Genomic DNA, 20,307 nt, shown 5'->3' on the forward strand with positions numbered 1-20,307 from the left:
ACGGACTTCTTGTTCCAATCGAAACGAGCAAACCTGGGGAAGATAGCAAGATTAGCAGAACGGGAACCCCCCATGGGGAAGGGCTCTGAGACGCACCACAGAGCCCGTAGCAGCTACTTTTAAGGTTTATCGCCCATCGGCCCAGAAATCCATAGAAAGACGATTGAGATTAGTGAATGGCATCGATCTGAAGTTCATAGAATCTCTAGCGTCTCTTTGTTCGTAACAAATGAGTAACTTAACTACTAATGTGACGAATAGTGCCAGGCGTAGTGTATCACTGGAATTCGATCAGTCTGTTGGAAAGGGATCACTCTCTGATTCTGCTTCAAGTCCTGTGCGTGCCTGTTTCGAAGAATGCTATTCGCTCTAGTGTCCTGTGCCTGTTTCGAAGAATGCTATTCGCTCTAGTGGAAAAAGTCGCGATTTATGGCCATGATCCCGACCCGAACCCTCAAATGATGACGAACGGCTGACTTCACGTAGAACCCGTTATGCCAATCTGGATTCCACATCTGCTACAATAAAATCGTCTTGAAAGATTGCAAATCAAGCATTCGTCCTTAGCTCAAGGATTGGATTACCGCAGTTCCTGAAAGATATCGTGCCAACAGAAAGATCTCGTTCCCGTAGATTCCGTTCGTTCCAGCAATCGTGCCGGAACTCACTGATCCATTCAAAGGATTTCTTTACCACTGCTCCCGATGGCCAAAGGACCGATATCTTCTTCTCACGCCTAGCAAAGATCGAGTTCTGTTCTCACTTCACTTAATGAGCCTATTTCTCTGTTTTTATACCCGTTTAGATAGATGGGCTCTAAGGGAGAAGTGGCGCACTTTCTCGAGCTATCTAAGCATCCAGGGAAGTGATTCCACAAGCTAGAGAGATTCTCCTCTTTTCTTTTTCAGAGTTGAGCTCAGGCTAAGGCCAAGCATGGATCAATGTTTGTCAAATCATTCTCTGTTGAGTTGAGTCCTCGCCGAAGGTGCCGTGCCGTATAGTACTTCTCCGGTTATAGGTGATAGGTGCATGGCTTCCGCTCATAAAGAATGAGTGAGACCGGCGCTCAATCAATCAGCCACCAGTAGAGGATAAAGGAAAAAGGGGTTCATCAATGAGAGGCGCATGAGATTCTGTATTGGCCAACTCTTTCTAACTATCACTAGGCCGGATACTCCAATTCTCTGTGGACGATTTCCTTCTCTCTCGTTCAATGCCCTTTGGTCTCGAGGATCACCATTTGGTGGGGTTGGGGTCACACCCGAAGTCGTATTGGAGAATTGAGCGGAACTACTTCCATGTGCACTCTTTTATCGGGTCAGGAAGCCCTGTTTTTGAAGCAGGAAGACCTCTTCGTCATCATTATTGGGGTATGGGCCCTAAATCATTGGAAAAGACGGTTTTCTTTAGGGAATTGACACGATATCGCCTCCTTCTGTACTAACAAGGGAATGGATGAGTTCACTTAAGAAGCAGGCCTGGCCGGTACTAAAACAGAGAAGTCAGCTCAGGTTTCATCTCATCTAAGCAGCAGCCAAGCGATGATTCTGGAATCGTGCCATGCTTGACAGTTGGACTTCTCGCCATACATAGAAATGAACTGCTGATGAGCTAGCTATCCCCGATATGATCTGGTACTAGACTTCACACATGTTGCCATCGTATAATCGGAGAATCAACGCTGCTGTCTACCTTCGGAAAGCAAAATAGATGATTTTCGATACTAGGATGACTACTCCCGAGGCCTGTTTTAACTAAAGAATTTACAGGTGGCCCGGTCGGTAAACTATTCCCGAGAGAGGAGAAGCAGAAACATCAATCTGTATTTTCGTATCATATTCCAGCAGCTCCAATGCCTTAGAGCGGGATCTTATCTTCCTAGAAAGAAATGAGTGTTGCACACGGATAGCCAGCTACTCCTTATGAATGGGATGCATGCATATTTCAATTCATGAACGGAAGCTCGTAGAAATCCTTCCTATCCGCCTAGTTACCTATTCGGACTTGTTTCGTAGAAATCCTACCTTGCTTTTAGGCGGAGAAAGACTATTTTTTAGTTTCTTCGGTGCAAAAGTGCCGTAGGCAAGTCCGTTTCATATAGCTGCAAAAGTTAGCAAGTCCTTTTTCCCTAAGGAAACTCGATTTCCAATGAAAAAAGTTCGGATCACTATGGGTCCAAAGTAGTGTTTTTCTAGTTTACCTCATAAATGCATGTTTTGAGAGCAATATTTTTCGATCAAGTCCTAATCACTTAGCTGTAAAAGTAGGCTTTTTTCATCTCCCGAAACCCAGGCCCTCTCCCCAAAACTCCACACCAAGCCTTTATATACGCAAATATGAGCTTGCCTTGGCTTTATTGCCCTTATCGGATGGAAGTTACGGATGAGAAATGACGTATCTTACGTATCGAATCTCAAGTAACAGACGAGAATTGACGTATTCAAAGTGGAAAGAACGAATATCGATTCTCGTGGATGAACGGAGGAAATGGGAACTTGGTCTTTGCACTCTTCTTTCGGGGGGGTTATCCCATGACATGAAAAAGACCAATCAAAAACTTCTGCAAGTTAATATCAAGAAAAGAATCATATGCTCGATCCGTCGTAACAAGAGGGATAAGAAAGTCTCAACTCCAACCGCGGGAGCATTTACTATTTGGAAGTGTGCGAACGTAGCTGGTGGATCGGGGAAACAGGAAATCCTTGTGGTAATGCCGTGGGAATAGGAGTTGTTAGAGCGAGGTATTGCAATGAAACAGATTGTTCAATAGATTTCTTCATTGCTAAGGGTAAATGGCATTTTCATGGTCAAAATTCCAGAGAGGAGTTCAGAGCTTCAAGGATGCCGGATCGCACCATTCATAAGATAAACCCTTGGGTGCCCGATGAGGCACAAAACAGATAACCAGACTGTGCCCTGGGCAAGGAAATAACCATGGCAAGCCACGAAAGGAATGAATAAGCTCCCTCCGGGCTCTCCCTTCGGAGTTTCACGCCAGTGGAACTCACAAAAGCAGCGCAGCTAATGAATCAATGAATCAGTGGGCAAATCGTTGTGTCCATACATTTGATGTGCCTTTTGAAAGTCGCATTTGTTTTCAACAATCGGAAATGGGAATATTCCATTCCATGGCATAGTTCTCAATGTTAGTAAACGGAGTGCGTTATCAACTCAATAATAAATCTCCCCTACACCGTAACCAGATTACATTCATTCAAGTTGGCAATCCCCTGATCTTTGCTTCCGGTGTGCGATCCGAATTGACATATAATGACCGTAGTTAGCAGGCAATGGCCAAGGTCAGTGCATCTCGAACTAGTGGGTCACTATATCTAAACTATCTAATACAACTATTGAATGCGCTTTGAATTGCACTTCTGCTCGTAACCACTACGAACCGGAAAGGAAGGAAGCAGCTTTAGAGGAGGGATGCCGTCAAACAAAGGATTTTTTATATGCTAAAGATACCGGTTCAATATGTCATTTCCGAAACCGAGGACCACACCGCTGGGAGGACAACTCAAGCACCAAAGACAAAGGTATCGCTCGTAAAAGTGATTTTCATCGTAGTACTCGCTCTAGCGTTAGGTTCAATGCAGCGTGTAAATACCTCTAGCCCTAGGGAAGGGGGCGTGCCGTTCCCAATGGTGGAATTGCTTCTTGTCTGCTTTGCCGAGGAGAGCGCTCGCTACCCGATCCCCCTAAGCTAATGTAGTTCCCAGGTTGCCTACTAGATACCGTTTACGGCTATATCCGTGTAGGAAGCCGAGGAAAGAGATAATTGATAGTTGCCAAAACCACGTAAAAGAAATGAGATTGAACATATTTCAATTCAACAAATTCTGATTGTTTCATTATCAAATGCAAGGGATGTGGGACCAGGTTCTATTATTGGAGTTAAGCGGTGTAGGAGCCGTGCCGTTCCTGTGTATTAGCAGCTCTTCGCCTGTGGGAACTTGCTCTTTTCTTTTGTTTTAAAATGCAACCTATGCTGCGGCGGGCGGCGGAGGAGGAGTGCGCGAGGGCCTCTTCTCTTCTCAAGCTCCAATAGCATGTAGAAGAGAAACCCTTATAAGGAGGTCCAACTCCTCTTCCACTTCCGGGGTGGGACTAAACTTCCCACTACACCTAGTGCCATATAACCCACATGGGCCCTTAGAGATTTTTCAGAAATTGCTACATGGGCCTAGAGCCCATCTCAAATTTCAGCTTGCCGTGGCAGTGCTGGCTCTCGCCGCCAAGGTCCGGCCCCCGTGCTGCTTGCCGTGTAAGTGCTTGCTGGTGGAAGCAGAGCACGCCATTGCCGCTGGATGGTGTCGACGTGCCCGACGGCAATGTTCATTCTCTCACATGTATGTATGGATGTGGACGTGGCCGCCATATTCCGGCGCTCATGGGTCATGCATGGCAACCTCCAGCTAGCTAGAAGGAGAAGCTGTACGCGCAGCCGCAGTACGGCAGTAGCAGCAACCTACGCAAGTGCCTCCTTCTCTCCACTGTTCCCTCCCTCTCTCCCCAGGCACCCTCCCTTATCTCTCTTTCTTTCCGAGGATTCAGCCATGAACTTGTTTGGATTTACAGGAAATGCAGGGACAACCCTTTTCCATGATCCAGGGCCTTTTTCAATTCTAGGTGAGATGCAATCAAATTTATTGCCCAATTCATTGCACAGATGCAACACTTTTTTGGTTCAGAAAAAATGCAGTCATTATTTATCTTAATCTTTTATGAAACTCAATTCATTGTACAGATGCAACACTTTTTTGGTTCAGGAAATGAAATCAAGGAAATGCAATCAATTTTATTTTCTCGCAAAAAATGCAGCCAATTTTATCTTCATCTTTTTTATATGAAGCTCTTGATACATTAATCCCATCGATGCAAACACGGCGATTATTTTTGTTGGCTTCTATAATACTCCCTCCGTCCTATAATATAAGAGCGTTTTTGACACTACACTTGTAGTTGCACACGTAGTCGTTCTCAATTGGATACGATTATTGAAAAGCTCTAGACACGACGATACTATGTTGGTTAGATGACGTCTTGCACTAGCATTGCTTACTTAAGTTTAGTTAGACGCGTGACGTTGTACTCCTGCAAATTACAAGCATGTCGATTCTATAGAAATCCGCACAGGATACATAGATGGGGGGGGGGGGGGGGGGGGAGTTGTACATCAACCGCTAGTATGGAAGGTACCTGACCCAAATTTTATCAAACTTAATGTCGGCGCAGCATTCTTTGCGGATGAGGGTGCTGGAGCATCAACGGCGATTATACGTGATGAGAGAGAGGTAATTTTATTGCAGCACAATGCATTTACATACGGTATACGTGATGAGAGAGGTAACTTTATTGCAGCACAATGCATTTGGAGATGTGGTTACAGTTGAAGCAATGGCAACACGGAACAGATTGGAATTTGTCAATTCTCTTGGATTTCATAGGGCCGAGACGGAATCAGATTCTCTTCAGGTCATAAAGTTTTCTACTGGCCAAACACAGTGGTGGAATGCAGTAGCATCGATTTTCGCCAAGTGCACCGGTTTAGTTTCTTTGATCGGGAAGGTCTCTTCTAAACGTTGTTTTAGATTGGCCAATATGATCGCGTATGAGCTAGCTAGATACTGTTTTTGTAATAAGAACTCGCTTCTTTGAGCATCTTCAACGGCCGCGCTAAACGAGCGCCGCGCCGTAAATTTGGACATTTTAGCGCGCGCGCAACCCGGCGGGTGGCTCCAGCGGGCGCGCAATAACCGCGCGCGCGGTATAAAGAGTTGGGCGCGCGGTCGGATTCGCTATCTCGCACGGTGTATTTGGGGCGCCCGCTTCCGCGCGCGGCACACTCGAGCACTCGCGCCGCACTCTCTCCTCTCCGCCTCCTACGCCCCGCGCGCGCCGGCGCCGGCGGACTGCACCCATGGACGCACGCGCCGGCACCCCGCTCACCCCAGCCTATAGCCGCGACCCCTCCACCGCTGCCGCCGCCGCCACCGCAAACCCTAGCGTGGGGGGCGTTGGCCTCGCCTTCGCCGGAGCTCCGCCGACCATCGGCCTCGCGCGCGGCCTGTGGCGTCGCGCCGGCGCCGGCCCGAGCCGCCGCCCCCTCCTCAAAGCTCCCCAATGCGGCGCAGCCAAAGAAGGGCAAGACATCGGCGAAGAAGAACAAGGCGGTGGACGGCTCGGGCACCTCGAAGGCGATGAGGAAGAAGCTTGCAGGGCGTGCGACGGGCGCGGCGGCTACCGAAGCGCCGGCGAGCTCACTCGTTGAGCCGGCGGCCGACGCGCAACATGTTCGACGAAATGCCCCCAAGGTAGAATTTTTTTCCAACTTTTCTTTTCTTGTTATTTTTTCAATGCATTCATATAGATAGCTTATTTGCATTGTTCAAAAAACTTTGTAGTCTCAACGATGATGCATACATGTCAACTATGGGTGTTGGTTCCAACAATTCGCATTGGTCTCAAACCAATGACATCCATTTCGAAGACCATGAGTTCGAGGTGGACGAGGAGGGTGAGGGAATTGTCGACGCGCCGAAAGGAAGAGCGGGCAATTACACCAACACCGATGACATCTTACTATGCAATACTTGGTTGCAAGTGTCGAGGGATCCATCCGTTGGAGGTGATCAAAGTAGAGATGCTTATTGGGGGCGGATGAAAGAACACTTTGATGCTCACAACGTGAGTGGAATTGACCGCTCCGAGAGATCACTTCGGTCCCGATGGTCGACAATCAACTCGGATTGTCAAAAGTGGGCGGCCACACAAAAGGCGGTTGACAAGTTGAATCCAAGTGGCACAAATGAGGACGATAGAGTAAGTGGCATTTCATACATGTTCATCATACTTGTTGTTGGTGTTTGAAGCTTTGTTTTCATGTAGTACAACATTGCACAAAACTTGTTCAAAGAAGAGGAGAGGAAAACCAAGAAGGGGAAGATCAAGAAAGGAAGGGTCTTTACCTTGCCTCATTGCTACAAATTGTTGAAGGATGATGAGAAATGGAAGAAGCGTGAAGATTTGGATGATTTGCATTTGAGCAACAAACGCAAGCGAACAATTGAGTTGAATGATGATGATGATGAGGAGGAGGATGATGCATCAAGTGATGACGGCAAGAGAAGCCCCACACCCAACTCGGTTTCATACTCGAAGCCAAAACGACCGGATGGGTGCAAGAAAGACAAAACCGAAAAGAAGAAGAGGAAAGGAGATGATGAGCTCAAAAATGCTATGGAAGCTATTGTGAAGGCAAGAAAAGAAGCCAATGAGGTGAGGAAAATGGCAAGGAACCAAGATGCCGCGGCCGAGGAGAGGAGGTTGGCGGCCGAGGAGAGGAGGGTGGCGGCCGAGGAGAGGAAGGTGGCTTTGGAGGAGAGGAAGGTGAGCAATGAGGAGCGAACTAGATTGTTGGAATGGGAGAAGCACTTGATCTTCTTGGACACATCTAACCTCAATGAGGCGCAAAAGGAGTATGTCAATCTTGCCCGTGAAGAAGTCTTGATCCAAAAAAGAGCCATGGTTCGTGCAATGGGTGGCGGTGGCCTCGGCGCCATGGGTGGCATGGGTGGCTTCGGAGGTACCATGGGCGGTTTAGGTGCCATGGGAGGCATGGGTGCACCTCCGGCCGCCATGGGAGGCATGGGTGGCTTTGGAGCACCCTCCGACGCTATGGCCGCCATGGGAGGCATGAGTTTTGCTTCTCTCATGGGAGGCATGGGTGCACCTCCGGCCGCCATGAGCGGAATGTCTTTCGATGTGCCTCCTCACACACATTCCCATGAAGATACCATTGAAGATCTTGCCAACACCGTCGGAGCTTCACGTGATGAGAAGAGGGAGGAAGATTCATCTTCGGAGGCGGAAGAATCGTCTTCGGAAGATGAGGACGAAGACGAGGAAGAGGATTGATGTGTCTTTCGTTTGTGTCTTGAACTTGGTTTGCATTTTGAACTTGGTTGGATGAACTTGTGGGCATGATTTTGAACTTGTGGGCATGAACTTTTATTTATCAACTTGTTTGTGTGAAATTTTATATGTCATGTTCATTGCATTTTGAATGTTTTAAATTCATTTTGTGTCCAAAATGCAATATATGTAATGCCCCGGCGAGTCGCGCGCTGCATTTTTTGCGCGCTGCTGAAGCGGCGCGCACTGCATTTTTACGCGGCTGTTGGAGCCAGCGCTGGCGGCCGCGCAAAACCAGCGGAACGACGCGCGACAAACTAGTTTTTTGCGCGCGGCGCGAAGCGCGGCTGTTGGAGATGCTCTTTGGACCGACGAACCTCGGATTGTCTGGTCAATAAGTTAGTGGATGATGTAATTTTGATTTGAACCTAATAAAACTAGCCACGAAGGCCTTTTCTTAATAAATAAATAAATAAAGAGTATTTTTGTAAGCAGCTAAGCTTAAGCCGAACAGCTCCCTCGAAAAAAAGAGCAGTTTTTCCTCGAAAAAAACTAAAAGAAAAAAAGAGCAGCTATCGAATTGGTGCGCGTTGCCCCTCTCCCCTGTCCCTTCCAGAGACGCGCCGCGGCAGCCCTCACCGGCGTCACCGCGAAGCTCCAGCTCGCACTACCCGCTCGCCTTCTACTACCGCTCGGGCCTCCTCGACTCGCTCCTCCCTTCCCCCCCTCCTCGCCGTCGCTCGCCTTCCTCTCCGAGACTCCGACCCGAACAGCACCTCCTCCTCCTTCCCGCTCCCCTCCTGCGGCGGCGCGCTTCGACGGCCCGGGAGGGAACCTCGTGGCCGGCGCCTCCTCCCGCATCCCCTGCCTCCCCGCCGGCTTCCGCGCCGACCTCGAGGTGCTCAGGTGAACTGGTGATTGTTTTGACACTCCCTGTCATTGTTGATTCTTCTGAATCATACTATAACTTTTATAGCTGTGAGTAATCTATTACATTCTGTTCTTTAATCTGTTGGCTGCATGATAAATCAAGTAGTAATAAAACTGGCTATAGATTGATCCAACCTATTACTATTCATGTTAGATCCCATAACAAATTCTGTTTGCTAATAATCTAGCTCACTAGGATTGCAGATTTCTTCAAATAACTGAAAGCAGAGGTGTTATGTTATATGGACTTAAGCATCCAAACAAAAAGACAAAATGAAATACCAGTTACTGGTTAGTACCCCATCTTGAGAAACTAGTTATTGATACGAATCCGGAGAGTCTGTACATATGGCAGGGAAAGGCTTCATCAACTTTTCTGCAACATCACAGAATAATATGGATTGTTCCAACCTACTATTCATGTTAGATTCGGTATATTTCTGTTTGCAATCAATCTGGCTCACTAGGATTGATTTCTTCAAATAACTGAAAGTAGATGTGTTATGTTATATGGAATTAAGCATCCAAACAGAAAGACAAAATGAAATACCAGTTACTGGCTAGTACTCCCATCTTAAGAAACTAGTTATTGGTACAAATCCGGAGAGTCTCCACATAGCAAGGAAAGGCTTGCCTTTTCTGCAACATCACATAATATTATTCTTAATTCAGCTAGATGTAACAATAGTAAATACAACACTGAACATTATTCCACAAGTGAAAGCATTGTTTCAACCACATGGCTCATGCTCGGTCTTCTGCTCCTCTCTTCTTCCACACATGATACTGCTATCTTAAGCATTACCATCGCTTCTGAATGGTTGAATTCTCCATCCAGTCTGTGGTCGACAAACTCCAGAAGCCATGACTGGTCTTCGCCTGCTAGTTTCTCTTTAAGAATTTCAGTAGAGCATCTAACAGCCATTTCCACCTCCTCCTCAGCGTCGACCATCCAACTAGAAACCCGAATCCCCTTCACTAACTCAAGAAGAACTACTCCATAGCTGTAAACATCGGCCTTGCCAGTGATTGGAAGGTTTAGAGCCCATTCCGGTGCAATATATCCTCTGGTCCCATGTACCCTTGACAACATCAGTGCTCTTGATCCTCGCTTTTGTAGCTTAACCAGTCCAAAATCTGCAATCTTGGGCTCAAAGTCTTTATCTAACAATATGTTCTCTGGTTTGACATCACAATGCACTATCCATTCAAGGCACTCATGGTGGAGATAGGCCAGTCCTTTTGCCACCCCAAGTGCAATATTATACCTTTGGTTCCATTGGAGCACAGGGATTATTCTTTGGTAATCAAACAGAGCTCTGTCTAAAGAACCATTCTCGATGAACTCAGAAACCAAGAGCTTGCACGTCTTCTCGACAGAAAACCCCCAAATTCTGACCAGATTCATATGATAAATTCTGCCTATGACACTTAGCTCAGACCTGAACTCCTGCTCTCCATGGATCACATCGTTTAGCTTCTTCACTGCAACCGTCCTTTCATCATCAAGGACTCCTTTGTAAACTGCTCCTGACCCACCACTTCCTAGCTCTTCCTGGAAGCAATTGGTTGCTTTCAGTAACTCACTGTGACTAAATATTCGGAACTGGCTGGATATTATCGTGTAACCTTCATCTGTAACCTCTGGTCCTATCTTCCATTTGTAAACTACCAAACAACCAGCGATGATTAAAGCTACTTCGATGAAAAGCAGCGTTAATGCTGAAGAAAGGAAGTAGCCAACCTTGAACTTGGAAATGGCACCCTTGAACATCCGCGATGAAATGTCTGCTTCTTTTTCATGAATTTTGCATTCGTGGGTTACTGTAGAAGCCAATTCTGGCGTAGACATCACTACCTTGGGAACTTTCAGATAAATGTCATTGTAAGGGTCTGGGAAGTTCTTGCCATTCAGAAGAGAGACCTTTGGATAACATTTGCCTTCTCCTCGTCGGTACGAAAAAGCTTGGCAATCAACATTGTCCGAGCATGCCTCTTTGCACTGCAAGAATGGCACCGAGTCTGCGTACTCCAAGTCATGCTGGTAAAAGTCAGTTTGTGCGAGCTTACTGAACGAAAAAGTGGCCATGTTGTTTGCCTCATGTCTTCTCCGGTCGTCCCAGCTGGCTGTTATGTTTGCCTTGCGCCTGCACCCTTTGCTCCAGTTGCTTGCATCAACCACCTCGAAGCCTTCGAGGCAAGAGCACTCGAGCTTTGGTATGTATTTGCATAGGCTGTTTTGGCCACATAGTCCATGTACATCGCAGACTCGGCGGAGTGCCATCCAAGAGACTGACCAATCGCCGCTTGTTGCGTTTAGGCTATACAGCCTAAGGTTGCCATCGTAATCCAGAGTCAACCTCCTCATGACCTTTTCACCAAGATCAGAAGCATCAAATGACGAGTTGTCACTCGAGGAAAACTGGCCTGTCTGTTGAAGAACAGCATAACGGCTACGGTTGTAAGCGCTCCTCTGATTTACCCACAGTTTGTTGGCAGGGTTGGGCCAATATATGCTACTAATCTCGGGGCCATCGTAGATGAGTTTTAGCTGATTGTCACTGTCAAAGTACAACGTATAGAACCCTGTGTAGAGCAGACCCCTGGCAGATGCAGATACCAGCTGTACGTACCGGGTCATGGGCTGGGATGGCAGAAGCGTGTCGGTCGCTGAGTCGAAGCTCTTCCAAAGTTGCCGATGGTCCTGATCCACGACGACAAGGTTGCCGCTGTCGAGAAGCTCTGCTCGGCTTGCATGAGCGGCGGTCATGTTGGTGCTCCAGACGGCCGTGCCATCGTAGTCAAGCAGGGCCAAGCCCCCGTGCTCTTGGAAGGAGAGCCTGGATCCCCTACCGTTCACGGGCACATCGCGGTTAGCCGTCCAAGCGACGGTCTTCCCTGATGAGCCGGTGAACCAGATGGAGAAGGTGAAAGCGTTGGTGGCCACCCTATAGAACCCACAGGCGAAGGCACCGCTGGGCGATAAAAGGATGGTGGTGGTTGTGCTGTTGCTGCTGCTGTTGGTGGAGATGGAGGAACCTGGCCCAAGGTAGCTGATGCCATGATCCTTTGCAAGCGCAACGGAGATAAGCAAGAGAAGGAATGAGATGGATGTGGTGAAGATGTAGGCAACTCTCATGGTCATGGCATTCATGTATCCAGTGCGCAGGAGGAAGCACCTTGTGTCCTAGTTATATGCACCCAGGTTCACGTGGCTTCCATAATTTAGTTGCAGTCCTGCCCTAGTAGTTTTAAAAGGACTGAACGGCGCGAGGGACACGGCGAGCGCTGCTCACTGCAATCTGGCCGATGCTTATTATTTTGAAATCTATGTCAAAAACTATTTTAGTCTACACGATGACTTCTTACACTAGTAGGGCCACCGTGATTAATTGTAGTCGGCTGGTTGTTGGTGGTTGGGTGCGAGCATGGTTAATAGTGCTGACTATATGAAACTGCCATGTCGTCATTCATACAATAGTGTGAGCTAAGAGCATCTACAGCCGGATACCTTAAACCATCCCTCAAACGCCCGTGGACGTGCCCGGTCAGTGACCGGACAGGAGAGAGAAGGAAAAACGTGACCCAACTGGATCCCTCGTATCATCCTATAGGCCCGGGCTGTCCGCAAACCCTCATATCCATCTTAAATATGAGGAGGATACGAGGGCTCACGGATGCGCCCGGCCGCGCTCGGGCATTCTGCCACATAGGACGCGGCCCTACCCGACCACCTCTCTCTTTCTTTCTTTCTTCTTTTATTTCTCTCTCTTCATCTTGACCAATCACGTGCAAGTGACCGGATATATGAGAAGAAAAATGAAAAGTGTGGCTGCACGGATGGATAAATAGGGGCTCAAAACGGACAGATCGGGCATGTCCGCGTGCGTTTAAGGGGTCATATTTGCTATGTCCGGCTGTAAATGCTCTAAAGGTTGGTTATTACATTAGTACTTTGTTCTATCTTCTCTCTTTCTCTTTTTAAACATTTATTGTATTTGTCTAAGAATACACTTATAGTTAAGCCTTTGCATAAGGCTGGCCATAAGGGAGTAACATAACCGATAACATGCACTTGAGACTAGCAAACATGCTTACGTGGCACACAATTAAAGAAGAGAGAGAGGGTTAAAGTAGCATAGGTAGATACCATATCATGTTAAATGCTATGCTACTTTGTGTCATGCATGGCAATAAATATAATCATCTATGATACTACTTTATGATACTATGCATTATGGAGGTAGTATCATACGCTAGTATCATATGTATAATATTAGTATATGATACTCCCCACTATGAGTAGCCTAAGAGTTCATTTCCCTTACTTTTTTATATTTTTCTCCTCCGTATAAACAAAAATGTCATGTAAGCAGGTTGTAAGCGGATGCAGACGAGTAGCACACGGCGACCACACCCACCAAAAATCTAAGCCACTCATCGTTAGTTTTGAGATTTGTGCGACTTTTTGTTAAATTAGCAGTGACTTCATAATACACGCGCTTGTGTATATGTCAATAGTAAAAAGCTGTTCATACTCATTTACTAGTGAACTGGACGCAGCGCATTTAACTCACACATTGACTGACAATGTGGTGCAAGTTTTCAACGGAGAATTGATTGAAAATAAATGAATGTAAACTTGCCAGGCAACTTTCAATGGAAAGGTACCCCTAAAAAAGACTTGAAAGATGAAACGGTAAAAGGTAAAATAAAAGATGCAGCTACGAAGACTTAAGCTACAGCCTTTTTGAATTATTTGGAGAATATTATGGTTTTCTCAGAAACCACAGTTTTCAAAACTTTGAGGTGTTTGGGTTTTACAAATATCACAGTTTTATAAACATATTGTCTCTAAATACCATGTTTCTTTGGTATTTAAGAGAAGATGTCCTGAACACTTTTTTCTAAACCGTAGAAGAAAAAAACTATGGTTTTTCAAATCTGAAGCGATGTTCCAGTTCCAGTCGTCTGTTATGTTTGACTTTGGCCTGCACCCTTCGCTCCAGTTGCTTGGGTCAACCACCTTGAAGGCTTCGATCCCCGTCGATCTACGTCGTGGGGGGATATGGAAGGGATCCCAAATGACGGCAAGTCATTTAAGATTTAACCCGTCAAGCACGGCGACCCCGAATGTTACCGCATGAAAGGAAAAGGAAAAAAAAGACAGCCGTAAGATGAAGTAGGAGCTGGGAGCATGGGGAGGAAGCAGGCAAGCCGGATTCCATGAACACGGCCTCGGTGGGTTGATGTCGCGTCTTCCGCATACCATCGAGCAAGGGGGCGCCCAGGTAAGCAAAGACAGATCGAGGTCATGTTGTCTTCTACCGCTGGGTAATTTTTTAAAATGTAAAATTATGAATTTTTAAGAATTTTGAATTTTGCAATTGAAGGCGTTCATGGAGCTCGGCATCCAAAAGCAATTTCTGAAGGAAAATGTATGAAATATTTTTAAAACTTTTTACTACTGCTACTGCTTTTTCTTTTTCTTTTTTTGAGGATTACTACTGCTACTGCTAGTAGGAGTATTTGTGTAAGCAGTACGGACAGCTCCCTCGAAAAAACGGAGCAGTTCTAGGGACCCTATCGAATTGGTGCGTGTCGCCCCTCTCCCCTGCTCCCGTCCCAGCACCGCGCCGCGGCAGCCCTCACCGGCGTCACTGCGCGCTCCAGCTCGCTGCCCGACCACGACCCGCTCGCCTTCTACTGCCTCTCGGGCCTCGTCGACCCCCTTCCTCCCGTCCCCGGCCCTCCTTGCCGTCGCTCGCCTTCCTCTCCGAAACTCCGACCCGACCAGCACCTCCTCCTCCTACTCCTCCCCGCTGCCCTCCTACGGCGGCGCGCTTCGACGGCCAGGTCAGGAAGCCCGTGGCCGGCGCCTCCTCCCGCCTCCTCTCCCTCCGCGCCGGCTTCCGCGTCGACCGCGACGTCTCGAGGTGCTCAGGTTGTCGTCTCTGTACAGGAGCCGGAGCAAGGGAAGGTGCTTGGCCCCGCGCAGTACTTGGTTGGGGATGGAGGCTCCGTTCAACGCCGCGCACGAGGCAATGTGCCGCTCGGTGGCTATGCCTATGCGGGAGTCCATTGGCAGCAACAATGAGTGAACCGGTGATTGTTTTGACACCTCCTGTCATTGTTGATTCTTTCGAATCATGCACTAACTTTTCTAGCTGTGAATAATCTACTGTATCTATTACATTCTGTTCTTTAATCTGTTGGCTGTATCATAAATCAGGTAGTAATAAAACTGACTATAGATTGATCCGACCTACTATTGATGTTAGATTCGATACATTTCTGTTTGCGATCAATCTAGCTCACTAGGGATCAAAGGTTTCTTCGAATAGCTGAAAGTAGATGTGTTTTGTTATATGGAATCAAGCATCCAAACAGAAAGGCAAAATGAAATACTACTTTCAAGTTAGTGCTCCATCTTAAGAAACTAGGACACTAGGTACTGACAAATCCGGAGAGCCACTACATATGGCAGGGATAAGGCTTGCAGCAACTTTTCTGCAACATCACATAATATTACTCTTACTTCAGCTAGATGTAACAATAGTAAATACTCCCTCTGTAACTTAATACAAGACATTTTTTGACACTGTCATAGACTCTAAAAACGTCTTATAAAAAGTTACAGAAGTAGAACAATACTGAATATTATTCCACAAGTGAAAGCAGAGTTTCGACCACATGGCTCATGCTCGGTCTTCTGCTCCAGTCCTCTTGCACACATGATATTGCTATCTTAAGCATTACTGTAGCTTCTGAATGGTTGAACTGGCGATTGTTTTCACTCTTCCTGTCATTGCTGATTCTGTTGAATCATATAACTTCTATAGCTGTGAGTACTGAGTAATCCATTACATTCTGTTCTTTAATCTGTCAGCTGCATGATAAATCAGGTACTCCATCTAGATTTGATACATTTCTGTTTGCTATCAATCTAGATCACTAGGATTGCATATTTCTTCAAATAACTGAAAGTAGATGTGTTTTGTTATATGGACCTAAGCATCCAAACAGAAAGACAGAATGAAATACATAGTACTCCTAGTTACTGGATAGTACTCCATCTTAAGAAACTAGTTATTGGTACAAATCCGGAGAGTCTCTAGATATGGCAGGGAAAGGCTTGCAGCAATTTTTCTGCAACATCACAGAATATTGAGGAACAGAGGGAGTAGTTAGTACTCCCTCTTAAGAAACTAGGTATTGACACAAATCTGGAGAGCCGCTACATATGGCAGCGATAAGGCTTGCAGCAACTTTTCTGCGACACCACATAATGTTATTCTTATATCAGCTAGATGTAACAATAGTAATACAATACTGAATATTACTCCACAAGTGAAAGCAAAGTTTCGACCACGTGGCTCATGCTTGGTCTTCTGCTCCTGTCCTCTTGTACACATGATATTGCTATCTTAAGCATTACTGTAGCTTCTGACTGGTTGAATTCTCCATCCAGTCTGTGGTCGACAAACTCCAGAAGCCATGACTGGTCTTCGCCTGCTAGTTTTTCTTTAAGGATTTCAATAGAGCATATACCAGCCATTTCAACCTCCTCCTCGCCCTCAGCCACCCATCTGGAAAGACGAACCCCCTTCACTAACTCAAGAAGCACTACGCCGTAGCTGTAAACATCGGCCTTCCCATTGATTGGAAGATTTAGAGCCCATTCTGGTGCAATGTAGCCTCTAGTCCCATGCACTTTTGACAACATTTCTGCGCTTGATCCTCGCTGTTGTAGCTTCATCAGTCCAAAATCTGCAATCTTGGGCTGAAAGTCTCTATCTAACAATATGTTCTCTGGTTTGACATCACAGTGGACAATCCATTCAAGACACTCATGATGGAGATAGGCCAGTCCTTTTGCCACCCCAAGTGCAATATTGTACCTTTGGCCCCATTGGAGCACAGGAGAGTTACTCTGGTGATCAAAAAGAACTGCGGCCAAGGAACCATTCTCGATGAACTCTGAAACCAAGAGCTTGTGCGTCTTCTCGACACAAAACCCCCAAATTCTGACGAGATTCATATGATAAATTCTGCCTATGACACTTATCTCAGACCTGAACTCCTGCTCTCCTTGGATCACATCGTTTAGCTTCTTCACTGCGACCTTCCTTGCATCATCGAGGACTCCCTTGTAAACTGCTCCTGATCTACCGCTTCCTAGCTCTTCTTGGAAGCAACTGGTTGCCTTCTGTAACTCCCTGTAGCTAAATATTCGGAACTGGCTGGAAATTATCGTGTAACCTTCATCTATAATCTCTGGTCTTCCCTCCCATTTGTGAACAACCCAACACCCGGCGATGATTAATATCACTTCAATGAAAAGCAGTGTTAATGCAGAAGAAAGGAAGTAGCCAAACTTGAAGTTAGAAGAGCCATCCTGGAACAATAGAGATGTACTGTTGGCCTCCTTTTGATGAACTTTGCATTCATGGGTTACGGTAGAAGCCAATTCTGAGGAAGACAGCGCTCCCCTGGGAACTTTCAGATAAATGTCAGTGTGAGGGTTTGGAAAGTTCTTGCCATTAAAAAGATAGACCTTTGTGAAACATTTGCCTTCTCCCTGACGGTAACCAAAGGCTTGGCAATTAGCATTGTCCAAGCACAAATCTTTGCAGTTCCGAATTGTCACCCGCTCCCAGTAGAGCAAGTCATACCCAATGAAATCAGCTCCCGCGACCTTTCTGAATGAGAAATCCTGGGTGGCCCTGAGGTTTGCCTTGCGCCTGCACCCTTTGCTCCAGTCGCTTGCATCGACCACCTCAAAGCCTCTGAGGCAAGAGCACTGGAGCTTGGGTATGTACTTGCAGAGGCTGTTTTTGCCGCAGAGTCCATGAATATTGCAGACTCCGCGGAATACCATCCAAGAGACCGACCAGCCGCCGGTGGTCGCGTTCAGGCTGTACAGCCTGAGATTGCCATCGTAATCCAGAGTCAACCTCCTCATGACCTTATCACCAAGATCAGAAGCTGTGAATTTGAAGTTGTCGCTCGCGGCGAACCGGCCTGTCTGCTCAAGAACTCCATACTGGCTACTGTTGTAGGTAGTCCTGTGATTCACAAGCGGGGTGGTGAAAGGGTCAGGCCAGTACACGCTACTGACCTCAGGGCCGTTGTAGATGAGCTTGAGCTGGTTGTCATTGTCAAAGTAGAATGCATACAACCCTGATGAGAGCAAACCCCTGGCAGACGCAGACACCAGCTTTGTGTGCCGGGTCATCGGCTGTGACGGCAGAAGCGTGTCGGTGGGTGAGTCGAAGCTCCCCCAGAGGCGCCGGCCGTTTGGATCAACGACGACAAGGTCGCCGCTGTCGAGGAGCTCCACGCGGCTGGCACGGGTCGCGCTTGTGTTGGTGCTCCAGACGGCCGCGCCATTGTAGTCGAGCAGGGCCAGGGCCCCGTCCTTCCGGAAGGCGAGCCTGGACCCCCTGCCGTTCACCGGCGCGTCGCGGTTGGCCGTCCACGCGACGGTCTTGGCCGATGAGGAGCGGAACCAGATGGAGAAGGTGTAGGCGTTGGTGGCCACCCTGTAGAAGCCGCAGGCGAAGGCGCCATTGGGCGACGCCAGGATGGTGGTGGTGGTGGCCTTGGTGCCATCCTCGATGGACACCGAGGAGCCTCTGGCGAGGTAGCTGCCGCCATTGGTGTGATCCTTTGCAAGAGCGACGGGGATCAGCAGGAGGAGTGAGATGGATGTGGTGAAGGCCACAGCAGTCGTCATCTGGTTTCTGCTGATGCGTTCAGTGCTACAGCCTACAGCCATGTATATATCACACACATGAGTGTTGAAAAAAAGAGTACGCTCACGTGCCAAGTTGCCGAGTTACTGTAGTAGCATGTACTAGTCGCATGCTACGGACCTGGACGGCAAGTCCTTTTAGTCCGTACAGAAAATGGACCCCGGATATTACCAGATGGATCATAATAATGAGCGATGAAGATAAAGGTAGGGAGCGATGGTTCCAGCCTTCCAGGTTCAGTATGGAGCAAAGAGCCGACAAGGACGCATAATTTCAGGTTGACCGAGATCTGTCTTGATGAGAGAGGAAAACACGTGCTTCATCAGCTTAGAAGATAGAGGTGATGCCGTGATGGTCGCCCTGTGATGATATGGTGTGCAGGGTTTTACGCTAGAACCGAGTAGCATAGCATTCTCTTGTGAGGAAAGGTAGGGAACGCGATGGTTCCAGGTAGTATTGAGCAAGAGCCGGCAAGGTTGACCGTGGCTTGTCTTGAGTGAGAGAGAAGCCACGTGCTCAGCTTCATCAGCCTGACGGCTCTGATTTCTTCCCATTCCTGGTCGTAGGTGAGTGATACCGTGATGGTCCTGTGATCAGTAAGGTGTGCAGAATTTTATACTACCAGAACCGAGCGGCAGCATTCCTCTTGTGCTTCCGTGGAAAACCCGGTGTCCCAACTTGACAGGAGCGTGGCTTCGGTGCTTGTGTTGTGTGTTATCAGCTTTCAGTAATGAAAGGAAATTTAGCCGGAGAAATGCTGTGATCTGGCAAGAAAGAAAGAAAGTCTTATCTGTAAACGTTGCGCTTGCGCTGACCAGTCTCCTTTGGTGCAGATGTGGTTGCTTCTTCCAATGGCCGCTGGATCAAGTTAAACGATCACGGACGAGTGGACGAGCTCCACTCTGATTTAAGTCAGCGAAGCATCCAAAGATGAGGACTTGTTCCATTCTGATTACCCCCGGGCTGTTGCGGTGTTGGACGTTTTGTACCTGAATGAAGTACCTTGTTTGACGCTGGTGTTCACAGTGCTTCCTGTTGGCTTTGTAAAAACTGTGCTGTATATAAACAAGAAATGGCAAAAAGAGAGAGAGCCACCTAGAGCTGAACAAGAACGATCCTCTGCAGGCATGGGATCAGTCAGACTGATCTGAGCCGTTAATCACGCTCTGGCCCACAGGTCAGATGTCATCAACCAAGCATAAGTGCTTGCCTCCTTATATTAGTCAAGGATGCAGCGGTACGATCCTATAGAACAGATCCTGCTCAAGTAAGGTCATGCGTCAAAGCAGTGGAAAACCCCTTTTAAGCTGCCGAGGTGGTACTAATGTAAACGCCTCCCTACTCTGCCTACTGCATTGTGCTTGGGCGCTGAGCATGTAACGGACCGGCCCAATATGCTATGGTGAATGGTCTGGAGTCCTGCCCCCGCTGGCCTGCTAAAATCAAACGCCGAGGCTGAAGACCCGAAATCACTAATTAAGGAGTACTCGTTGCAAAGAACACTCCATCTTCCCAGGTCACGACAAGTGGCGCACATGCAGCGCGCCACTTGTCGCAACCTGGGAGTTTTCCCTTTTTTCGTAGATTCGTTTATTCAAAACGTTTTATCTCTTAAATCGTGCGTCCAAATCTCAAATCGTTTTTACCATTGGATTCCTCGCGTCGAGATCTTCAAAACTAGATCCCATGTTGATAGGTTTTG

General features: G+C 47.3%; 2 protein-coding genes, 1 long non-coding RNA gene and 1 pseudogene across 4 annotated transcripts; 1 reads left to right on the plus strand and 3 right to left on the minus strand.

The window, feature by feature from the left end:
• Window positions 1–9,332: 9,332 nt before the first annotated feature.
• Window positions 9,333–13,837, minus strand: LOC109755312 (putative receptor protein kinase ZmPK1). Of its 2 annotated transcripts, XM_073505811.1 has the most exons (2): window positions 10,592–13,837; window positions 9,333–10,402 (listed from the first exon to the last, which is right to left on the minus strand). In XM_073505811.1, the coding sequence occupies exons 1-2, from the start codon at window positions 11,999–12,001 to the stop codon at window positions 9,554–9,556; spliced, it is 2,259 nt and encodes a 752-aa protein (XP_073361912.1). In that variant the 5' UTR covers window positions 12,002–13,837; the 3' UTR covers window positions 9,333–9,553. The 2 variants fall into 2 exon arrangements, with proteins under 2 accessions (XP_073361912.1, XP_020169814.2); XM_020314225.4 differs by having other exon boundaries at window positions 9,333–13,837.
• A 308-nt stretch (window positions 13,838–14,145) lies between these two features.
• LOC141028025 (uncharacterized) lies at window positions 14,146–19,687 on the plus strand. Its single transcript, XR_012190166.1, has 2 exons — window positions 14,146–14,952; window positions 19,439–19,687. It is a non-coding gene; the product is annotated as an uncharacterized lncRNA (long non-coding RNA).
• LOC109755311 (putative receptor protein kinase ZmPK1) lies at window positions 16,075–19,431 on the minus strand. Its single transcript, XM_020314224.3, has one exon. The coding sequence runs from the start codon at window positions 18,626–18,628 to the stop codon at window positions 16,187–16,189; it is 2,442 nt and encodes an 813-aa protein (XP_020169813.1). The 5' UTR covers window positions 18,629–19,431; the 3' UTR covers window positions 16,075–16,186.
• On the minus strand, window positions 19,675–19,882 carry LOC120970188 (small nucleolar RNA U3; annotated as a pseudogene).
• Window positions 19,883–20,307: the final 425 nt, after the last annotated feature.

Source organism: Aegilops tauschii, chromosome 7 (genome assembly GCF_002575655.3).
Source record: "Aegilops tauschii subsp. strangulata cultivar AL8/78 chromosome 7, Aet v6.0, whole genome shotgun sequence".
Lineage (NCBI taxonomy): Eukaryota > Viridiplantae > Streptophyta > Magnoliopsida > Poales > Poaceae > Aegilops > Aegilops tauschii.

Bases quoted from the DNA above. Each gene is read 5' to 3' on its own strand.
- LOC109755311 (XM_020314224.3), bottom strand. From the start codon at position 18,628: ATGGCTGTAGGCTGTAGCACTGAACGCATCAGCAGAAACCAGATGACG.
- LOC109755312 (XM_020314225.4), bottom strand. From the start codon at position 12,001: ATGAATGCCATGACCATGAGAGTTGCCTACATCTTCACCACATCCATC.